Source organism: Salmo salar, chromosome ssa10, assembly GCF_905237065.1.
Source record: "Salmo salar chromosome ssa10, Ssal_v3.1, whole genome shotgun sequence".
NCBI classification, from domain to species: domain Eukaryota; kingdom Metazoa; phylum Chordata; class Actinopteri; order Salmoniformes; family Salmonidae; genus Salmo; species Salmo salar.
This window is the reverse complement of record NC_059451.1, coordinates 2,311,719-2,336,093: the sequence shown is the minus strand read 5'-3', so window position 1 is coordinate 2,336,093 and position 24,375 is coordinate 2,311,719. Positions and strand designations below refer to the sequence as shown.

The window sequence follows — 24,375 nt, the reverse complement described above, 5'->3', positions numbered from 1 at the left end:
GGTAGAGACTTCATATTCAGGATTCTGTTTATGTCTACCCCAAAGACAACGTGTGTTGAGTAAGAACTTCCTGTGACAACCGGAAGTTGTTAAAAACACCCAAGAGCTATTGTCATATGGCCAACCAGCAGATAGTGAAAATCACGCAACTCAACCATCTGTCATTCAGTCAATTCTTAAGGTAGAGACTTCATATTCAGGATTCTGTTTATGTCTACCCCAAAGACAACGTGTGTGGAGCAAGAGCTTCCTGTGACAACCGGAAGTTGTTAAAAACAGCCTAGAGCTATTGTCATATGGCCAACCAGCAGATAGTGAAAATCACGCAACTCAACAATCTATCATTCAGTCAATTCTTAAGGTAGAGACTTCATATTCAGGATTCTGTTTATGTCTACCCCAAAGACAACGTGTGTGGAGCAAGAGCTTCCTGTGACAACCGGAAGTTGTTAAAAACACCCAAGAGCTATTGTCATATCGCCAACCAGCAGATAGTGAAAATCACGCAACTCAACCATCTGTCATTCAGTCAATTCTTAAGGTAGAGACTTCATATTCAGGATTCTGTTTATGTCCAGCCCAAAGACAACGTGTGTGGAGCAAGAGCTTCCTGTGACAACCGGAAGTTGTTAAAAACAGCCTAGAGCTATTGTCATATAAAACGCACATAGTGAAAATCACGCAACTCAACCATCTGTCATTCAGTCAATTCTTAAGGTAGAGACTTCATATTCAGGATTCTGTTTATGTCTACCCCAAAGACAACGTGTGTGGAGCAAGAGCTTCCTGTGACAACCGGAAGTTGTTAAAAACAGCCTAGAGCTATTGTCATATAAAACGCACATAGTGAAAATCACGCAACTCAACCATCTGTCATTCAGTCAATTCTTAAGGTAGAGACTTCATATTCAGGATTCTGTTTATGTCTACCCCAAAGACAACGTGTGTTGAGTAAGAACTTCCTGTGACAACCGGAAGTTGTTAAAAACACCCAAGAGCTATTGTCATATGGCCAACCAGCAGATAGTGAAAATAACGCAACTCAACCATCTGTCATTCAGTCAATTCTTAAGGTAGAGACTTCATATTGAGGATTATGTTTATGTCTACCCCAAAGACAACGTGTGTGGAGCAAGAGCTTCCTGTGACAACCGGAAGTTGTTAAAAACAGCCTAGAGCTATTGTCATATGGCCAACCAGCAGATAGTGAAAATCACGCAACTCAACAATCTATCATTCAGTCAATTCTTAAGGTAGAGACTTCATATTCAGGATTCTGTTTATGTCTACCCCAAAGACAACGTGTGTGGAGCAAGAGCTTCCTGTGACAACCGGAAGTTGTTAAAAACAGCCTAGAGCTATTGTCATATAAAACGCACATAGTGAAAATCACGCAACTCAACCATCTGTCATTCAGTCAATTCTTAAGGTAGAGACTTCATATTCAGGATTCTGTTTATGTCTACCCCAAAGACAACGTGTGTTGAGTAAGAACTTCCTGTGACAACCGGAAGTTGTTAAAAACACCCAAGAGCTATTGTCATATGGCCAACCAGCAGATAGTGAAAATCACGCAACTCAACCATCTGTCATTCAGTCAATTCTTAAGGTAGAGACTTCATATTGAGGATTATGTTTATGTCTACCCCAAAGACAACGTGTGTGGAGCAAGAGCTTCCTGTGACAACCGGAAGTTGTTAAAAACAGCCTAGAGCTATTGTCATATGGCCAACCAGCAGATAGTGAAAATCACGCAACTCAACAATCTATCATTCAGTCAATTCTTAAGGTAGAGACTTCATATTCAGGATTCTGTTTATGTCTACCCCAAAGACAACGTGTGTGGAGCAAGAGCTTCCTGTGACAACCGGAAGTTGTTAAAAACAGCCTAGAGCTATTGTCATATAAAACGCACATAGTGAAAATCACGCAACTCAACCATCTGTCATTCAGTCAATTCTTAAGGTAGAGACTTCATATTCAGGATTCTGTTTATGTCTACCCCAAAGACAACGTGTGTTGAGTAAGAACTTCCTGTGACAACCGGAAGTTGTTAAAAACACCCAAGAGCTATTGTCATATGGCCAACCAGCAGATAGTGAAAATCACGCAACTCAACCATCTGTCATTCAGTCAATTCTTAAGGTAGAGACTTCATATTCAGGATTCTGTTTATGTCTACCCCAAAGACAACGTGTGTGGAGCAAGAGCTTCCTGTGACAACCGGAAGTTGTTAAAAACAGCCTAGAGCTATTGTCATATAAAACGCACATATTGAAAATCACGCAACTCAACCATCTGTCATTCAGTCAATTCTTAAGGTAGAGACTTCATATTCAGGATTCTGTTTATGTCTACCCCAAAGACAACGTGTGTGGAGCAAGAGCTTCCTGTGACAACCGGAAGTTGTTAAAAACAGCCTAGAGCTATTGTCATATAAAACGCACATAGTGAAAATCACGCAACTCAACCATCTGTCTTTCAGTCAATTCTTAAGGTAGAGACTTCATATTCAGGATTCTGTTTATGTCTACCCCAAAGACAACGTGTGTTGAGTAAGAACTTCCTGTGACAACCGGAAGTTGTTAAAAACACCCAAGAGCTATTGTCATATAAAACGCACATATTGAAAATCATGCAACTCAACCATCTGTCATTCAGTCAATTCTTAAGGTAGAGACTTCATATTCAGGATTCTGTTTATGTCTACCCCAAAGACAACGTGTGTGGAGCAAGAGCTTCCTGTGACAACCGGAAGTTGTTAAAAACAGCCTAGAGCTATTGTCATATAAAACGCACATAGTGAAAATCACGTAACTCAACCATCTGTCATTCAGTCAATTCTTAAGGTAGAGACTTCATATTCAGGATTCTGTTTATGTCTACCCCAAAGATAACGTGTGTGGAGCAAGAGCGTCCTGTGACAACCGGAAGTTATTAAAAACAGCCTAGAGCTATTGTCATATAAAACGCACATATTGAAAATCACGCAACTCAACCATCTGTCATTCAGTCAATTCTTAAGGTAGAGACTTCATATTCAGGATTCTGTTTATGTCTACCCCAAAGACAACGTGTGTGGAGCAAGAGCTTCCTGTAACAACCGGAAGTTGTTAAAAACAGCCTAGAGCTATTGTCATATAAAACGCACATAGTGAAAATCCCGCAACTCAACCATCTGTCATTCAGTCAATTCTTAAGGTAGAGACTTCATATTCAGGATTCTGTTTATGTCTACCCCAAAGACAACGTGTGTTGAGTAAGAACTTCCTGTGACAACCGGAAGTTGTTAAAAACAGCCTAGAGCTATTGTCATATAAAACGCACATAGTGAAAATCCCGCAACTCAACCATCTGTCATTCAGTCAATTCTTAAGGTAGAGACTTCATATTCAGGATTCTGTTTATGTCTACCCCAAAGACAACGTGTGTTGAGTAAGAACTTCCTGTGACAACCGGAAGTTGTTAAAAACACCCAAGAGCTATTGTCATATAAAACGCACATATTGAAAATCACGCAACTCAACCATCTGTCATTCAGTCAATTCTTAAGGTAGAGACTTCATATTCAGGATTCTGTTTATGTCTACCCCAAAGACAACGTGTGTGGAGCAAGAGCTTCCTAGCTTCGCTAAAAAACGACAGTCCCACTTCTCTCATGTCACCATCAAGCCATGGAGAGGAACCACAGTCACTGTCCGGCCATACCGAGATCATCGGGACAGTCAATTATGCATTTCTGCAGTATTTTTGAGCATGCCTAAATTCGTGATGCTAAATGCCCATTGAATCATATTGCAAACGTAACGCGCTATATTGCAAATGTAACGTGCATTTGCAATATGATTCAACAGCACTTTTTTAAGGGTTGATAAGTTTAAAAAAAAAAATTCATATTATCAAAATCTGACCCTTGGGTGTAGACTTGGGTATCATTTGCTGTATAAAAATCCACGGTGGAGCGCGCTCGCCATCTAAAGGAAATTTGGGGTGTTACAATTGGCAATTGCCATCGGAAAATTGCCATATGATTTGCACGGAGATGGACCGCTTTGGGTGGTATTTACAATCGTGTGTATGATTCGTGCTATGCCAATACGTTCCCATGTTATTTTGTCCAAATCAGGGGGGTTTTCCCTTAACCTAGCAAAGACTTGTAGATGACCTGGAGCCAGAGTGTTTGGCAATGAGCATGAAGCGAGGGCCAGCCAACGAGAGCGTACAGGTCATAGTGGTGGGTAGTATATGGGGCTTTGGTGACAAAACGGATGGCACTGTGATAGACTGCATCCAATTTGTTGAGTAGAGTGTTGGAGGCTATTTTGTAAATGACAGCGCCGAAGTCGAGGATCGGTAGGATAGTCAGTTTTACGAGGGTATGTTTGTGTCACGTCCTGACCAGTAAAGGGGTTATTTGTTATTGTAGTTTGGTCAGGACGTGGCAGGGGGTATTTGTTTTATATGGTTTTGAGTGTGTGTTTATGTAGAGGGGCGTTTGATTTCTTAGTCCGGGGTTTTTTGGTTAAGTTCTATATTGTATATTACTATGTCGGTTCTAGGGTGTTTATTTCTATGTTTAGGTATTGGGATTGGGGCCTTCAATTGGAGGCAGCTGGTTATCGTTGCCTCTGATTGAAGGTCCTATAATTAGGAGTGTATTTGCTATGGATATTGTGGGAGGTTGTTCTTAGCACTGCTGTATTTAGCCTGCAAGACTGTTAGTTCGTTTGTTTTTTGTTTTGTTTATATAAGTGTTCACTAATAAAGTCAAGATGAGCACTCGACCCGCTGCACCTTGGTCCACTTACTACAACGAGTGTGACAGTTTGGCAGCATGAGTGAAGCATGCTTTGTTGCGATACAGGAAGCCGATTCTAGATTCTAAATTTTGGATTGAAGATGCTTAATGTGAGTCTGGAAGGAGAGTTTACAGTCTAACCAGACACCCAGGTATTTGTAGTTGTCCACATATTCTAAGTCAGAACCGTCCAGAGTAGTGATGCTAGATGGGAGGGCAGCGATCGGTTGAAGAGCATGCATTTAGTTTTACTTGCATTTAAGAGCAGTTGGAGGCCACGGAAGGAGAGTTGTATGGCATTGAAACTCATCTGGAGGTTAGTTAACACAGTGTCCAACGAAGGGCCAGAAGTATACAGAATGGTGTCATCTGCGTAGAGGTGGATCAGGGAATCACCACCAGCAAGAGCAACATCATTGATGTATACAGAGAAGAGAGTCGGCCCGAGAATTGAACCCTGTGGTACCCCCATAGAGACTGCCAGTGGTCCGGACAACAGGCCCTCCGATTTGACACGCTGGACCCTATCTGAGAAGTAGTTGGTGAACCAGGTGAGGCAATCATTTGAGAAACCAAGGCTGTTCAGTCTGCCAGTAAGAATGTTGTGATTGACGGAGTCGAAAGCCTTGGCCAGGTCTATGAATACAGCTGCACAGTATTGTCTCTTATTGATGGCGGTTATGATATCGTTTAGTACCTTGAGCGTGGCTGAGGTGCACCCATGACCAGCTCTGAAACCAGATTGCATAGCGGAGAAGGTGCGGTGGGATTTGAAATGGTCGGTGATCTGTTTGTTAACTTGGCTTTCGAAGACTTTAGACTTTAGAAAAGGCAGGGCAGGATGGATATAGGTCTGTAACAGGTTGGGTCTAGAGTGTCACCCCCTTTGAAGAGGGGTATGACCACGGCAGCTTTCCAATCTTTGGGAATCTCAGACGATACGAAGGAGAGGTTGAACAGACTGGTAATAGGGGTTGCAAAAATGTTGGTTGATCATTTTAGAAAGAGAGGGTCCAGATTGTCTAGTCCTTCTGATTTGTAGGGATCCAGATTTTGCAGCTCTTTCAGAACACCAGCTATCTGGATTTGGGTGAAGGAGAAATAAGGGACGCTTGGGCAAGTAGCTGCAGGGGGTGCAGAGCTGTTGGCCGGGGTAGGGGTGGCCAGGAGGAAAGCATGGCCAGCCGTAGAAAAATGCTTATTGAAATTCTCAATTTTTGTGGATTTATCAGTGGTGACAGTAATACTGTGTAATGTGTAAATCAAACTGTATTCCTATCATGCAATACTGTGTAATGTGTAAATGAATCTGTATTCCTATCATGTTCCTATCATGTAATACTGTGTAATGTGTAATCAAACTGTATTTATGAACGTACTTTGGTGCGAAAGTGCAAATCAATCCCAGAACAACAGCAAAGGACCTTGCGAAGATGCTGGAGGAAACAGGTACAGAAGTATCTATATCCACAGTGAAACGAGTCCTATATCGACATAACCTGAAAGGCCGCTCAGCAAGGAAGAAGCCACTGCTCCAAAACCACCATAAAAAAGCCAGACTACGGTTTGGAACTGCACATGGCGACAAAGATCGTACTTTTTGGAGAAATGTCCTCTGGTCTGGTGAAACAAAAATAGAACTGTTTGGCCATAATGACCATCATTATATTTGGAGGAAAAAGGGGGAGGCTTGCAAGCCGAAGAACACCATCCCAACCGTGAAGCACGGGGGTGGCAGCATCATGTTGTGGGGGTGCTTTGCTGCAGGAGGGACTTCACAAATAGATGGCATCATGAGGGAGGAAATTTATGTGGATATATTGAAGCAACATCTCAAGACATCAGTCAGGAAGTTAAAGCTTGGTCGCAAATGGGTCTTCCAAATTAACAATGACCCCAAGCATACTTCCAAAGTTGTGGCAAAATGACTTAAGGACAACAAAGTCAAGGTATTGGAGTGGCCATCACAAAGCCCTGACCTCAATCCTATAGAACATTTGTAGGCAGAACTGAAAAGCATGTGTGAGCAAGGAGGCCTACAAACCTGACTCAGTTACACCAGCTCTGTCAGGAGGAATGGGCCAAAATTCACCCAACTTATTGTGGGAAGCTTGTGGAAGGCTACCCGAAACGTTTGACCCAAGTTAAACAATTGAAAGGCAATGCTACCAAATACTAATTGAGTGTATGTAAACTTCTGACCCACTGGGAATGTGATGAAAGAAATAAAATCTGATATAAATCATTCTCTCTACTATTATTCTGACATTTCACATTCTTAACATAAAGTGGTGATCCTAACTGACCTAAGACAGGGAATTTTTACTAGGATTAAATGTCAGGAATTGTGAAAAACTGAGTTTAAATGTATTTGGCTAAGGTGTACTGTATGTAAACTTCTGACTTCAACTGTATGTAAAGTGTATGAATAATGTACAGTAAGAGTCAAAAGTTTGGACACACCTACTCATTCAAGGGTTCTTCTTTATTTTTAATATTTTTTACATTGTAGAATAATAGTGAAGACATCAAAACTATGACATAACACACATGGGTGTGAGTGTGCAAAGCTGTCATCAAGGCAAAGGGTGGCTACTTGGAAGAATCTCAAATATAACATATATTTTGATTTGTTTAACCCTTTATTAGTTACTACATGATTCCATATGAGTTATTTCATAGTTTTGATAGCTTCATTATTATTCTGTAATGTAGAAAATAGTCAAAATAAAGAAAAACCCTTGAATGAGTAGGTGTGTCCAAACTTTTGACTGTTATTATAAACAGTATGGAACAAAATATCTGTAAAAAAACGAAAATGTTAAACAAAATTACCATTGTCCTCCGAAGAGAGGGGTGGTGAGTTACCCCTGTATAGAGTGGGGTGGTGAGTTACCCCTGTATAGAGTAGGGTTAAGGTGGTGAGTTACCCCAGTATAGAGTGGGGTGGTGAGTTTCCCCTGTATAGAGTGGGGTGGTGAGTTACCCCTGTATAGAGTGGTGTTAGGGTGGTGGGTTACCCCTGTATAGAGTGGGGTTAGGGTGGTGAGTTACCCCTGTATAGAGTGTGGTGGTGAGTTACCCCTGTATAGAGTGGGGTGGTGAGATACCCCTGTATAGAGTGGGGTTAGGGTGGTGAGTTACCCCTGTATAGAGTGGGGTGGTGAGTTACCCCTGTATAGAGTGGGGTGGTGAGTTACCCCTGTATAGAGTGGGGTGGTGAGTTACGCCTGTATAGAGTGGGGTGGTGAGTTACCCCTGTATAGAGTGGGGTGGATGAGTTACCCCTGTATAGATTGGGGTTAGGGTGGTGAGTTACTCTGTATAGAGTGGGGTGGTGAGTTACCCCTGTATAGACTGGGGTGGTGAGTTACCCCTGTATATAGTGGGGTGGTGAGTTACCCCTGTATAGAGTGGGGTGGTGAGTTACCCCTGTATAGTGGGGTGGTGAGTTACCCCTGTATAGAGTGGTGTTAGGGTGGTGAGTTACCCCTGTATAGAGTGGGGGGGTGAGTTACCCCTGTATAGTGGGGTGGTGAGTTACCCCTGTATATAGTGGGGTTAGGGTGGTGAGTTACCCCTGTATAGAGTGGGGTGGTGAGTTACCCCTGTATAGAGTGGGGTGGTGAGTTTCCCCTGTATAGAGTGGGGTGGTGAGTTACCCCTGTATAGAGTGGTGTTAGGGTGGTGGGTTACCCCTGTATAGAGTGGGTTTAGGGTGGTGAGTTACCCCTGTATAGAGTGTGGTGGTGAGTTACCCCTGTATAGAGTGGGGTGGTGAGATACCCCTGTATAGAGTGGGGTTAGGGTGGTGAGTTACCCCTGTATAGAGTGGGGTGGTGAGTTACCCCTGTATAGAGTGGGGTGGTGAGTTACCCCTGTATAGAGTGGGGTGGTGAGTTACGCCTGTATAGAGTGGGGTGGTGAGTTACCCCTGTATAGAGTGGGGTGGATGAGTTACCCCTGTATAGATTGGGGTTAGGGTGGTGAGTTACTCTGTATAGAGTGGGGTGGTGAGTTACCCCTGTATAGACTGGGGTGGTGAGTTACCCCTGTATATAGTGGGGTGGTGAGTTACCCCTGTATAGAGTGGGGTGGTGAGTTACCCCTGTATAGTGGGGTGGTGAGTTACCCCTGTATAGAGTGGTGTTAGGGTGGTGAGTTACCCCTGTATAGAGTGGGGGGGTGAGTTACCCCTGTATAGTGGGGTGGTGAGTTACCCCTGTATATAGTGGGGTTAGGGTGGTGAGTTACCCCTGTATAGAGTGGGGTGGTGAGTTACCCCTGTATAGAGTGGGGTGGTGAGTTTCCCCTGTATAGAGTGGGGTGGTGAGTTTCCCCTGTATAGAGTGGGGTAGTAAGTTACTCCTGTATAGAGTGGGGTGGTGAGTTACTCCTGTATAGAATGGGGTGGTGAGTTTCCCCTGTATAGAGTGGGGTGGTGAGTTACCCCTGTATAGAGTAGGGTTAAGGTGGTGAGTTACCCCTGTATAGAGTGGGGTGGTGAGTTTCCCCTGTATAGAGTGGGGTGGGGAGTTACCCCTGTATAGAGTGGGGTTAGGGGTGGGGAGGTACCCCTGTATAGTGGGGGGGGGGGTGGGTTACCCCTGTATAGAGTGGTGTTAGGGTGGTGAGTTACCCCTGTAGAGTGGGGTGGTGAGTTACCCCTGTATAGAGTGGGTGGTGAGTTACTTCTGTATAGAGTGGTGTGGTGAGTTACCCCTGAATAGAGTGGGGTGGTGAGTTACCCCTGTAGAGTGGGGTGGTGAGTTTCCCCTGTATAGAGTGGGGTGGTGAGTTACCCCTGTATAGAGTAGGGTTAAGGTGGTGAGTTACCCCTGTATAGAGTGGGGTGGTGAGTTTCCCCTATATAGAGTGGGGTGGTGAGTTACCCCTGTATAGAGTGGGGTTAGGGGTGGTGAGTTACCCCTGTATAGTGGGGGGGGGGTTACCCCTGTATAGAGTGGTGTTAGGGTGGTGAGTTACCCCTGTAGAGTGGGGTGGTGAGTTACCCCTGTATAGAGTGGTGTGGTGAGTTACCCCTGTAGAGTGGGGTGGTGAGTTACCCCTGTATAGAGTGGTGTTAGGGTTGGACTATGTTTAGTTTAATAAATACATTACTTTAGTGAGTGCATAGGTGCCAAATAAAGTTTTCATATTATTCCACCCCAAAAAATCTTCCCATTTCAAACATGTATATTTCTGTGAAAAAAGTTTCTAATAAAAAAAAAAAAAAGGCATTTATCTCGGTCTACGCGTCATCCCACTCCCTCATCTGATTGGTGGAGTCGGCATGCCTTTTCTCACTCTGTGGTTGTGGTGAGCAGCGACTCGTTCTTCCCCTCTGGGGTCCTTCCCCACACCGTCCCTGGTGGATGACGTGTGCAGCGCAGTGGAGGAGTTTCCTGTTGCGGTGGGCCTGCCTGACGCGATAGCCTCAAAACAGGGAAGGAGATTTACCCCCACTCATCCCCAGACCAAATAAAAAACGGGGCTATTTTATGCTTTTTCACCGCCATTGCTTTTCTCAAGGGCTTCAAGTTTGTTAATATTAGTGTTGAATGGATTTGTAAGTCGTTAAAGTGGACCAGATTCCCAGGGAAACAACTCCGGGTGAGTATGTAATCAGCTCGGGAAGTTTTCGCTGTGGAAACGACGCCAACGAAAACTTTCTGTCATGTTTCTCTGGATGGGTGTTGCCTTTTGTGGATTCGCGTTGTTTTACACCTTATGGGTTTTGTATACAAGATAATTACTGTTTTTATCGAATTTAGACGACGACAAAAAAAAAAAAGTGTTATGCGTTTTATTATTTTGATGAATTAATGAAAAGTGAACTTTATAAAGTGTATATTTTCCTTCAACGCCCTAGGCCCCAAACAGTGCAACTCATCATTTTTTACATTTACATTTTAGTCATTTAGCAGACGCTCTTATCCAGAGCGACTTACAGTAGTGAATGCATACATTTCATACAATTTCATAATTTTTTTTTTGCTGGCCCCCCGTGGGAAACGAACCCACAACCCTGGCGTTGCAAACACCATGCTCTACCAACTGAGCTACAGGGAAGGACGACTAGATCATCATCAGACTAGATAGGATCTTAACACGCAGGAATCTGACATAGATTCGCCCGTCGAGAGTAACTCTTATACAGGCGAGTCACACAGGTTACAGGAATTATTTTCAAACCAGTCATGGTAAAATACTAAAAATGCTCCAAATGATTTACTGTTGTGGAAGTTACTCTGAAAGCTAGTGGGTGATGATGACTATGTTACAGCGCATTCTGGGAAAATATTCAGATACTTTCACTTTTTCCACATTTTGTTATGTTATAGCCTTATTCTAAAATGGTTTAAATGTTTTACTCATCAATTTACACAATATGATAAAGTGAATGACAAGAGCTCCGAGACAGGATTGTGTCCAGGCACAGATCTGGGGAAGGCTACCAAAACATTTCTGCAGCATTGAAGGTCCCCAAGAACACTGGGGTCTCCATCATTCTTAAATGGTAGAAATTTGGAACCACCAAGACTATTCCAAGAGCTGGCCGCCCGGCCAAACAGTAATTAGGGGAGAAGGGCCTTGGTCAGGGAGGTGACCAAGAACCCAACGGTCACTCTGACAGAGCTCCAGAAGGACAACCATCTCTGCAGCACTCCACCAATCAGGCCTTTATGGTAGAGTGGCCAGACGGAAGCCACTCCTCAGTAAAAGGCACATGACAGCCCGCTTGGAGTTTGACAAAAGGCACCTAAAGACTCTCAGACCATGAGAAACAAGATTCTCTGGTCTGATGAAACCAAGATTGAACTCTTTGGCCTGAATGCCAAGCGTCACGTCTGGAGGAAACCTGGCACCATCCCTACGATGAAGCATGGTGATGGCAGCATTAAGGGAAAGATGAACAGAGCAAAGTACAGAGAGATCCTTGATGAAAACCTGCTCCAGAGCGCTCAGGACCTCAGACTGGGGCGAAGGTTCACCTTCCAACAGGACAACGACCCTAAGCACACAGCCAAGATAACACAGGAGTGGCTTCTGGACAAGTCTCTGAATGTCCTTGAGTGGCCTGGACTTGAACCTGATCTAACATCTCTGGAGAGACCTGAAAATAGCTGTGCAGCAACACTCCCCATCCAACCTGACAGAGCTTGAGAGGATCTGCAGAGAAGAATGGGAGAAACTCCCCAAATACAGGTGTGCAAAGACTTGAGGCTGTAATCGCTGTCAAAGGTGCTTCAACAAAGTACTAAGTAAAGGGTCTGAATACTTATGTAAATGTTATATATTTTTTTTAATACATTTGCTAAAATGTCTGAACCTGTTTTTGCTTTGTCATTATGGGTTATTGTGATGCCATTATGGGGTATTGTGATGTCATTATGGGTTATTGTATGTAGCTTGAGGGGGGGAAAAAAACACAATTTAATCCACTTTAGAAAAAAGGCTGTAACGTAACAAAAATGTGGAAAAAGTCAAGGGGTCTGAATACTTTCCGAATGCGCTGTATGTCATTGGTCGAAGACGTCTTCTGTTGGGGGAAGTTTTGCTAAGAGCCGCTGTTTTGGATGGATAAGGACGAGGGTGATATGGCCTAAAAATATTATCTAAACTCAGCAAAAAAAGAAACCTTCTCTCACTGTCAACTGCGGTTATTTTCAGCAAACTTAACATGTGTAAATATTTATATGAACATAACAAGATTCAACAACTGAGACATAAACTGAACAAGATCCACAGACATGTGACTAACAGAAATGGAATAATGTGTCCCTGAACAAAGGGGGGGGGTCAAAATCTAAAGTAACGGTCAGTATCTGGTGTGGCCACCAGCTGCATTAAGTACTGCAGTGCATCTCCTCCTCATGGACTGCACCAGATTTGCCAGTTCTTGCTGTGAGATGTTACCCCACTCTTCCACCAAGGCACCTGCAAGTTCCCAGACATTTCTGGGGGGAATGGCCCTAGCCCTCACCCTCCGATCCAACAGGTCCCAGACGTGCTCAATGGGATTGAGATCCAGGCTCTTCGCTGGCCATGGCAGAACACTGACATTCCTGTCTTGCAGGAAATCACACACAGAACGAGCAGTATGGCTGGTGGCATTGTCATGCTGGAGGGTCATGTCAGGATGAGCCTGCAGGAAGGGTACCACATGAGGGAGGAGGATGTCTTCCCTGTAACGCACAGCGTTGAGATTGCCTGCAATGAACAGTTGAAACTGGAGCAGCAGCACGACCAGGTGGACTGGGGACAGCCAGGAGTCATCAGGCCAGGTAGTCCTGAGGCATGATCCTAGGGCTCAGGTCCTCTAGGAGGGAGAAGGAGAGAGAGAGAGAATTAGAGGGAGCATACTTAAATTCAAACAGGACACCAGATAAGACAGGAGAATTTCACCAGATATAACAGACTGACCCTAGCCCCCCGGCACATAAACTACTGCATCACAGATACTGGAGGCTGAGACAGGAGGGGTCAGGAGACACTGTGGCCCCGTCTGACGATACCCCCGGACAGGGCCAACCAGGCAGGATATAACCCCACTCACTTAGCCAATGCACAGCCCCAACACCACGAGAGGCATATCAACAAACCTCCAACTTACGAACCTGAGGCAAGGCTGAGTATAGCCCACGAAGATATCATCCACTGCACGAGCCCGAGGGGCCACAAAACCGGACAGGAAGATCACGTCAGTGACTCACCCCTCCTAGGACTGTCATGCAAGAGCGCTACGAAGCCAGTGACTCAGCCCCCTGTAATAGGGTCAGAGGAAGAGAATCCCAGTGGAGAAAGGGGAACCAGCCAGGCAGAGACATCGACCCAGACAGGAAGACCACGTCAGTGACTCAGGCTCCGTAATAGGGTCAGAGAATCCCAGTGGAGAGAGGGGAACCGGCCAGGCAGAGACATCGACCCAGACAGGAAGACCACGTCAGTGACTCAGCCCCCTGTAATAGGGTCAGAGAATCCCAGTGGAGAGAGGGGAACCGGCCAGGCAGAGACATCGACCCAGACAGGAAGACCACGTCAGTGACTCAGCCCCCTGTAATAGGGTCAGAGAATCCCAGTGGAGAGAGGGGAACCGGCCAGGCAGAGACATCGACCCAGACAGGAAGACCACGTCAGTGACTCAGCCTCCGTAATAGGGTCAGAGAATCCCAGTGGAGAGAGGGGAACCAGCCAGGCAGAGACATCGACCCAGACAGGAAGACCACGTCAGTGACTCAGCCTCCGTAATAGGGTCAGAGAATCCCAGTGGAGAGAGGGGAACCAGCCAGGCAGAGACATCGACCCAGACAGGAAGACCACGTCAGTGACTCAGCCTCCGTAATAGGGTCAGAGACATCGACCCAGACAGGAAGACCACGTCAGTGACTCAGCCTCCGTAATAGGGTCAGAGAATCCCAGTGGAGAGAGGGGAACCGGCCAGGCAGAGACATCGACATCGTGGGTCGTTGCTCCTCCTCCTTCTCCAATCCTTACATCTTGTATGGTTTCACAGGAAGAGCCTAGTAAACCTTGATTACGCCCTTCAGGGATCTGTCCTCACTTCCTGTCCTCAACCCCTCCTTCCCCTAATCCACAGATGTCCATGTAGCAATCCTTTGATCTCCTCCCGTCCATCCAGCACATTCCACAGCCACTCTGTCTTTCTACACATCTCACTCCTTTAATATATTATGCGTCTGATCTATCATGTCTTTTAATATCTCAATGTTCGAATCCAAACAATACTGAACAAAAATATAAACAACTTTGAACGATTTTTACTGAGTTACAGTTCATGGAAGGAAATCAGTCAATTGAAATAAATTCACAAGGCTCTTATCTATGGATTTCAGTTGACTGGGCAGGGTCGCAGCGGTCGCAGGGTCGTAGCCATGGGTGGGCCGTTTTTATAAGTGTGGAAACGTTTTTCGGATCTTTTGTTATTTCTGCTCATGAAACATGTGACCAACACTTTACATGTTGCGTTTTCTATTTGTGTTCAGTGTAGTTCAGCTACCACCTGCAAAATGTATAGTTACTAGTTGAACTACATGTGGGTCACTGCTTTTGGGTTGTTATCGACAAACATTTTCAGAGTCGACATTTCATCAGTCTTTCTGAACTGAAGTCATATCCATTGCTCTGCAATAAAAACAAAAATCAAGGTTTAAATTGTATTTGGTGTCAGTGCATATGAGCCAGATCTCTGCAGTGACTTCTATATTGACGTGTTGATTTGTAAATGTGGTTTCTATGGATTCGTATCATATCTGTTGGGTGTGGGCATGGCCCGGGTTTCTGCAAAACCACAATGTAAACCATTCACAGGTTGGCTGAATCCTTGATTAGTAATATACCCACTATCCTGTAGCCATTCTGCCACCACAAACCAACTCTGCAATTTAGATGAAGACAAGTTTCTCTTAAAGCTCATCTATAATGAGATCAGATAGGTTTAGATCCAGTCTAGTGTAGGTTTAGATCCAGTCTAGTGTAGGCTCAGATCCAGTCTGGTCTAGGCTCAGGGGAGAGGGAGTTCGCTGCTGATGTTTAGGAGAAGTGAGAGTTTGCTGCTCATGTTTAGGAGAAGTGAGAGTTTGCTGCTCATGTTTTAGAAGTGAAAGAGAGAAACTGTAGATAGGGGGGGGGGGTGACAGCTGGACCCTGGTATACCTGGATGTTGGTATTGCAGGTCATTTTATCTCTACGGGGTTTCCACCACCTTCTTGTGGCAAAGTGAGGCTTCGAGCGAACTGGTTTCCTTGGAAGCTGAAGTTTTTTAAAATGTGATTTCACACCTCTTGTATATTTCTAACGTGACAACTTGTTGCAACTGCACAGCCACTGTTGGAGGTGTCATTGGCTACGTCTCTTGCTGCTGGTCTAGACATGACAACAGGGCCACGAAACAACATTTGACTTGAATTGAGTTTCTACCACGCAAAGCCTCATCCGGACAAGAGTCTGTGTGAGTGAGAGGTTATTTCCAACCAGACTACTGGGCTTCGTTCACCTACATTTTTACCTTCAATTGAATTGAAACGATGCTGTACTGAATGACCAGTGGGGAAAGAAACGGGTTATGGGTTAAAAATGTACCGTTGCCCTTGTTTTTTAAAAATACGTCACTCTTTGCTTCAAGCCACACCCACCAAATGGAGTAAACGTATCTTTCTGTTCAAGAACGTACAAAAAGGAGAGGGAGGGAATGTGCCATTCAGTTACAAACCGTTCCACAGCGTCGCAAACGTTTGAGTGAACTGAACGCACCCCAGGTATTAGGGCTGGGAATTGCCAGGGACAGAACACCTGTACTTCAGGGGCTGATGTACACAGCATTGGTCACCTGGTGAGAAGGGTAGGTAGAGATGTAATCCCCTACAGTACAGCCGAGAACAAACACACTACAGATATCAGGAACACCTTCTGAGTCTGTCTTCGTTAGCTGTGGTTAGGCCCTACTTGTCTCTGTTCTCTGCTGCTGCCCACCACCTAGGGCCTAGACCCTCCCTAGGGCCCGGACCCCCTCCCCAGGGCCTGTATTTCCCTGCTCTGGCAGACTGTATTTCCCAGCTCTGGCAGACTGTATTTCCCTGCTCTGGCAGACTGTATTTCTCTGCTCTGGCAGACTGTATTTCTCTGCTCTGGCAGACTGTATTTCTCTGCTCTGGCAGACTGTATTTCTCTACTCTGGCAGACTGTATTTCTCTGCTCTGGCAGACTGTATTTCTCTGCTCTGGCAGACTGTATTTCTCTGCTCTGGCAGACTGTATTTCCCATCTCTGGCAGACTGTATTTCACAGCTCTGGCAGACTGTATTTCACAGCTCTGGCAGACTGTATTTCTCTGCTCTGGCAGACTGTATTTCCCATCTCTGGCAGACTGTATTTCACATCTCTGGCAGACTGTATTTCACAGCTCTGGCAGACTGTATTTCACTGCTCTGGCAGACTGTATTTCACAGCTCTGGCAGACTGTATTTTTCTGCTCTGGCAGACTGTATTTCCCTGCTCTGGCAGACTGTATTTCCCTGCTCTGGCAGACTGTATTTCACTGCTCTGGCAGACTGTATTTCTCTGCTCTGGCAGACTGTATTTTTCTGCTCTGGCAGACTGTATTCCAGACTGTATTTCCCTGCTCTGGCAGACTGTATTTCCCAGCTCTGGCAGACTGTATTTCTCTGCTCTGGCAGACTGTATTTCCCATCTCTGGCAGACTGTATTTCACAGCTCTGGCAGACTGTATTTCACAGCTCTGGCAGACTGTATTTCACAGCTCTGGCAGACTGTATTTCCCTGCTCTGGCAGACTGTATTTCCCTGCTCTGGCAGACTGTATTTCACTGCTCTGGCAGACTGTATTTCTCTGCTCTGGCAGACTGTATTTTTCTGCTCTGGCAGACTGTATTCCAGACTGTATTTCTCTACTCTGGCAGACTGTATTTCCCTGCTCTGGCAGACTGTATTTCCCTGCTCTGGCAGACTGTATTTCAGACTGTATTTCTCTACTCTGGCAGACTGTATTTCCCAGCTCTGGCAGACTGTATTTCCCTGCTCTGGCAGACTGTATTTCCCTGCTCTGGCAGACTGTATTTCCCTGCTCTGGCAGACTGTATTTCCCAGCTCTGGCAGACTGTATTTCCCAGCTCTGGCAGACTGTATTTCCCTGCTCTGGCAGACTGTATTTCAGACTGTATTTCTCTGCTCTGGCAGACTGTATTTCTCTACTCTGGCAGACTGTATTTCTCTGCTCTGGCAGACTGTATTTCTCTGCTCTGGCAGACTGTATTTCTCTGCTCTGGCAGACTGTATTTCCCTGCTCTGGCAGACTGTATTTCCCTGCTCTGGCAGACTGTATTTCTCTGCTCTGGCAGACTGTATTTCTCTGCTCTGGCAGACTGTATTTCTCTGCTCTGGCAGACTGTATTTCCCTGCTCTGGCAGACTGTATTTCTCTGCTCTGGCAGACTGTATTTCTCTGCTCTGGCAGACTGTATTTCTCTGCTCTGGCAGACTGTATTTCTCTGCTCTGGCAGACTGTATTTCTCTGCTCTGGCAGACTGTATTTCTCTGCTCTGGCAGACTGTATTTCCCTGCTCTGGCAGACTGTATTTCCCTGCTCTGGCAGACTGTATTTCCCTGCTCTGGCAGACTGTATTTCTCTGCTCTGGCAGACTGTATTTCTCTGCTCTGGCAGACTGTATTTCTCTGCTCTGGCAGACTGTATTTCCCTGCTCTGGCAGACTGTATTTCTCTGCTCTGGCAGACTGTATTTCTCTGCTCTGGCAGACTGTATTTCTCTGCTCTGGCAGACTGTATTTCTCTACTCTGGCAGACTGTATTTCCCAGCTCTGGCAGACTGTATTTCCCAGCTCTGGCAGACTGTATTTCCCAGCTCTGGCAGACTGTATTTCCCTGCTCTGGCAGACTGTATTTCCCTGCTCTGGCAGACTGTATTTCCCAGCTCTGGCAGACTGTATTTCCCAGCTCTGGCAGACTGTATTTCCCAGCTCTGGCAGACTGTATTTCTCTGCTCTGGCAGACTGTATTTCCCTGCTCTGGCAGACTGTATTTCTCTACTCTGGCAGACTGTATTTCTCTACTCTGGCAGACTGTATTTCTCTACTCTGGCAGACTGTATTTCCCAGCTCTGGCAGACTGTATTTCCCAGCTCTGGCAGACTGTATTTCTCTACTCTGGCAGACTGTATTTCTCTACTCTGGCAGACTGTATTTCCCAGCTCTGGCAGACTGTATATCTCTACTCTGGCAGACTGTATTTCCCAGCTCTGGCAGACTGTATTTCCCAGCTCTGGCAGACTGTATTTCCCAGCTCTGGCAGACTGTATTTCCCTGCTCTGGCAGACTGTATTTCCCTGCTCTGGCAGACTGTATTTCCCTGCTCTGGCAGACTGTATTTCCCTGCTCTGGCAGACTGTATTTCCCTGCTCTGGCAGACTGTATTTCCCTGCTCTGGCAGACTGTGTTTCCCTACTCTGGCAGACTGTGTTTCAAAGCTCTGGCAGACTGTATTTCCCAGCTCTGGCAGACTGTATTTCCCAGCTCTGGCAGACTGTATTTCCCAGCTCTGCCAGTCAGTCAGTGTTGAAGAGCTCCACAACTATAAGACGTGTACATATCACGCCTACTTCCATCTTTTGGATTGAGTGTTTTCAACCAGTAATTGTGGTTGTTGTATCCATACCAGTTTTTATTCTAAGCCAATCAGATGTCTTATTATTCAGTTATGTGTAACTTCCTGCTGACATGGCTATCCTCGTAATCTGATCCGTAAATTTAAGACTTGTAAAAAAAAGGAAGTGTTTTATATAGATAGATGTTGGCTGAATAGTCACTGCAAAACAGCTTCCGATTAGGGCTCTGGGGGGGGGGCGGGCTCTGGGGGGGCGGTCTCGTGATCAAATTGCAGCAGACAGCCAAGTTTGCTGTTACTCAGTCAGAATGTGTATTTAGCGTTTCATATCTTCTTCTCTACTCTTGCCCCGCTTGTTAGATATTATACACAATTGATAGCTTGATAACAAACGTTCCTCGCCATTTTGATTTATCATAGTAGCAGGCAGCAGCAATCTAAATGATCAGAACGAAAACATGTGGACAGAGAAATGCAGCTTCACTCTAGCCAATCAGAACAGCAGGTTCAGCCAGATAGATTTTTGTTGTACCTTCTCAGATAAGTAATCAAGAGATGTGTTGCTATACGGACATGATAGATCACTACATGGGAATTAATGACTATTTTTTTACCAGTCGAACTACATGTCAGTCACACAGAAGCAACATTACTTGGTGGACCACAACATTATAATAGATCTCAACCTCTCACAGCGCACGTGTTTTGACCCCAGCCACTCACAGCGCACGTGTTTTGACCCCAGCCACTCACAGTGCACGTGTTTTGACCCCAGCCGCTCACAGCTCGCGTGTTTTGACCCCAGCCGCTCACAGCGCAGGTGTTTTGACCGACCCCAGCCGCTCACAGCGCACGTGTTTTGACCGACCCCAGCCGCTCACAGCGCACGTGTTTTGACCGACCCCAGCCGCTCACAGCGCACGTGTTTTGACCGACCCCAGCCGCTCACAGCGCACGTGTTTTGACCGACCCCAGCCGCTCACAGCTCACGTGTTTTGACCGACCCCAGCCGCTCACAGCTCACGTGTTTTGACCCCAGCCGCTCGCAGCTCATGTGTTTTGACGCATTTAGTGTTGTTTTACTGTTAAATGAACCTTGCATTGTTATATAGAGTTGTTGTTTAACAGGCACAAGCAAGCTAAACCCCACATGGTAGCAAAAACTAACAAGTAGAAATTGTTAACAAGTTAGAAATTATTTTAAACACACTTTGCTGTAGGCTACTATTTACTAGTTAACTAAAAATCATGTATGTCATATAAAATATATTCACCCCACCCAGTATTGTAATCAAAACTTACCAGGAAGTATGTAGTCCTTGGCTCAGACAGTGTAGTAGTGTGGGCTCAATAGCATCTCATTAGTGTGGAAGATCTTGAGAATCAGCTGTACATGTGATGGAAGAATTCACTGTGCATACAGAGGGTTGCAATTCCATTGAATTGGGGATAGTTTAACCAAAAATATGCCACAACACCTAGAATTGCTTGATGTGTATCCCACAAAAAAGGTTCACTGTTCTGTACTTCCAACTTTGTGGCAACCGTTTGAGAAAGGCCGTTTCCCTGTTTCAGCATGACAATATCTCCTTTGCGCAAAGCGAGGTCCGTACAGAAATGGTTTGTCAAGATCGGTGTGGAAGAACTTGATTGGCCTGCACAGAGCCCTGACCTCAACCCCATCGAACACCTTTGGGATGAATTGGAACACCGACTGCGAGCCAGGCCTAAATCGCACAACATCAGTGACCAACCTCACTAATGCTCTTCTGGCTGAATGGAAGCAAATCCCTGCAGCGATGTTCCAACAGCCATCTCTAACATACTGTTGGCCGTGTAGTCGTCTGGCCGTCTCTAACATACTGTTGGCCGTGTAGTCGTCTGGCCGTCTCTAACATATACTGTTGGCCGTGTAGTCGTCTGGCCGTCTCTAACATACTGTTGGCCGTGTAGTCGTCTGGCCGTCTCTAACATATACTGTTGGCCGTGTAGTCGTCTGGCCGTCTCTAACATACTGTTGGCCGTGTAGTCGTCTGGCTGTCTCTAACATATACTGTTGGCCGTGTAGTCGTCTGGCCGTCTCTAACATATACTGTTGGCCGTGTAGTCGTCTGGCCGTCTCTAACATATACTGTTGGCCGTGTAGTCGTCTGGCCGTCTCTAACATGTACTGTTGGCCGTGTAGTCGTCTGGCCGTCTCTAACATGTACTGTTGGCCGTGTAGTCGTCTGGCCGTCTCTAACATGTACTGTTGGCCGTGTAGTCGTCTGGCCGTCTCTAACATGTACTGTTGGCCGTGTAGTCGTCTGGCCGTCTCTAACATACTGTTGGCCGTGTAGTCGTCTGGCCGTCTCTAACATATACTGTTGGCCGTGTAGTCGTCTGGCCGTCTCTAACATGTACTGTTGGCCGTGTAGTCGTCTGGCTGTCTCTAACATGTACTGTTGGCCGTGTAGTCGTCTGGCCGTCTCTAACATGTACTGTTGGCCGTGTAGTCGTCTGGCCGTCTCTAACATGTACTGTTGGCCGTGTAGTCGTCTGGCCGTCTCTAACATGTACTGTTGGCCGTGTAGTCGTCTGGCCGTCTCTAACATGTACTGTTGGCCGTGTAGTCGTCTGGCCGTCTCTAACATGTACTGTTGGCCGTGTAGTCGTCTGGCCGTCTCTAACATGTACTGTTGGCCGTGTAGTCGTCTGGCCGTCTCTAACATGTACTGTTGGCCGTGTAGTCGTCTGGCCGTCTCTAACATGTACTGTTGGCCGTGTAGTCGTCTGGCCGTCTCTAACATGTACTGTTGGCCGTGTAGTCGTCTGGCCGTCTCTAACATGTACTGTTGGCCGTGTAGTCGTCTGGCCGTCTCTAACATGTACTGTTGGCCGTGTAGTCGTCTGGCCGTCTCTAACATGTACTGTTGGCCGTGTAGTCGTCTGGCCGTCTCTAACATGTACTGTTGGTCGTCTGGCCGTCTCTAACATATACTGTTGGTCGTCTGGCCGTCTCTAACATATACTGTTGGTCGTGTGGTCGTCTGGCCGTCTCTAACATGTACTGTTGGCCGTGTAGTCGTCTGGCCGTCTCTAACATACTCTTTCACCTTTATTTAACTCGGCAAGTCAGTTAAAAACACATTATTATTTACAACGACGGCCTACTAAAAGGCAAAAGGCCTCCTGCGGGGACGGGGGCCTGGGATTAAAATAAATGAATAAATTACGTATAAATAGGACAAAACACACATCACGTCAAGAGAGACACCACAACTCTACGTAAAGAGAGACCTAAGACAACAACATAGCATGGCAGCAACACAGGACAACACAGCATGGCAGCAACACAACATGACAACAACATGGTAGCAGCACAAAACAGGGTACAAACATTATTGGGCATAGTCAACAACACAAAGGACAAGAAGGTAGAGAGACAACAATACATCACGCAAATCAGCCACAACTGTCAGTAAGAGTGTCCATGACTGAGTCTTTGAATGAAGAGATGGAGATAAAACTGTCCAGTTTGAGTGTTTGTTGCAGCTCGTTCCAGTCGCTAGCTGCAGCGAACTGAAAAGAGGAGCGACCCAGGGATGTGTGTGCTTTGGGGACCTTTAACAGAATGTGACTGGCAGAACGGGTGTTGTATGTGGAGGATGAGGGCTGCAGTAGATATCTCAGATAGGGGGGAGTGAACGGGTGTTGTATGGGGAGGATGAGGGCTGCAGTAGATATCTCAGATAGGGGGAAGTGAGGCCTAAGAGGGTTTTTATAAATACACATCAACCAGTGGGTCTTGCGACGGGTATACAGAGATGACCAGTTTACAGAGGAGTATAGAGTGCAGTGATGTGTCCTATAAGGAGCATTGGTGGCAAATCTGATGGCTGAATGGGCAAGGAGGCATGGCTGAGTCAAATAGGAATCCTGACCTATACCTGTGTGTCGTTCCAGCAGCATCATGGCGTCCACGGTAACGCTGGAGGATGCTCTGTCCAATGTGGACCTTCTGGAGGAGTTGCCTCTCCCAGACCAGCAGCCCTGCATCGAACCCCTACCCTCCTCCCTCATGTACCAGGTAAGAACTGTTCCCAGACCAGCAGCCCTGTCCTCCTCCCTCATGTACCAGGTAAGAACTGTTCCCAGACCAGCAGCCCTGCATCGAGCCCCTACCCTCCTCCCTCATGTACCAGGTAAGAACTGTTCCCAGACCAGCAGCCCTGCATCGAGCCCCTACCCTCCTCCCTCATGTACCAGGTAAGAACTGTTCCCAGACCAGCAGCCCTGCATCGAGCCCCTACCCTCCTCCCTCATGTACCAGGTAAGAACTGTTCCCAGACCAGCAGCCCTGCATCGAGCCCCTACCCTCCTCCCTCATGTACCAGGTAAGAACTGTTCCCAGACCAGCAGCCCTGCATCGAGCCCCTACCCTCCTCCCTCATGTACCAGGTAAGAACTGTTCCCAGACCAGCAGCCCTGCATCGAGCCCCTGTCCTCCTCCCTCATGTACCAGGTAAGAACTGTTCTCAGATCTCCTGTCAAGCTCAGCAGGTAAACACCTGAATGTAGATTTCATTTGATTATAATGTCTGTCTCTGTCTCTGTCTCTGTCTCTCTCTCTGTCTCTCTCTGTCTCTGTCTCTATCTGTCTCTCTCTGTCTCTCCCCAAAGCCCAACTTCAACACCAACTTTGAGGACCGTAATGCCTTTGTGACGGGGATTGCCAGATACATCGAGCAGGCCACCGTCCACTCTAACATGGTGAGTACCAGTTTACATTTGCAATGTGTAGTCTTCCCTGTGGCTCAGTTGGTAGAGCATGATGTGTGCAACGCCAGGTTTGTGGGTTCGATTCCCACGGGGGGCCATTACCAAAAAATAAAATAAATGAAATGTATGCATTCACTACAGTAAGTCGCTCTGGATAAGAGCGTCTGCTAAAATGACTAAAATGTAGCCTGTTGACTACCTAGAAAATGGTGGTCCCCTGAGCTCTAGTAGTAAAAACGATAAAAGCACAGTATAGTGCATCAGCATGGCCTTTGGACATCGTGAAATCATGATGTCTGCCAGAGCTGGGAAATACAGTCTGCCAGAGCAGAGAAATACAGTCTGGAATACAGTCTGCCAGAGCAGGGAAATACAGTCTGCCAGAGATGAGAAATACAGTCTGGAATACAGTCTGCCAGAGCAGGGAAATACAGTCTGCCAGAGCAGGGAAATACAGTCTGCCAGAGATGGGAAATACAGTCTGCCAGAGTAGAGATATACAGTCTGGAATACAGTCTGCCAGAGCAGAAAAATACAGTCTGCCAGAGCAGTGAAATACAGTCTGCCAGAGCAGTGAAATACAGTCTGCCAGAGCAGTGAAATACAGTCTGCCAGAGCAGTGAAATACAGTCTGCCAGAGCAGTGAAATACAGTCTGCCAGA

The 24,375-nt window shown here is 46.1% G+C and overlaps 1 protein-coding gene across 2 annotated transcripts in view; it reads left to right on the top strand.

The window, feature by feature from the left end:
• The first annotated feature begins 10,136 nt into the window (after window positions 1-10,136).
• Window positions 10,137-24,375, top strand: part of LOC106590724 (cytoplasmic FMR1-interacting protein 1 homolog) — an 82,268-nt gene continuing 68,029 nt past the window's right edge. For both annotated transcript variants that reach the window (XM_045687220.1, XM_045687219.1), the window contains exons 1-3: window positions 10,137-10,411; window positions 22,898-23,021; window positions 23,615-23,704. In XM_045687220.1, the coding sequence (XP_045543176.1) occupies window positions 22,905-23,021; window positions 23,615-23,704 (207 nt within the window). In that variant the 5' untranslated portion in view covers window positions 10,137-10,411; window positions 22,898-22,904. The remainder of the gene's footprint in view (window positions 10,412-22,897; window positions 23,022-23,614; window positions 23,705-24,375) is intronic.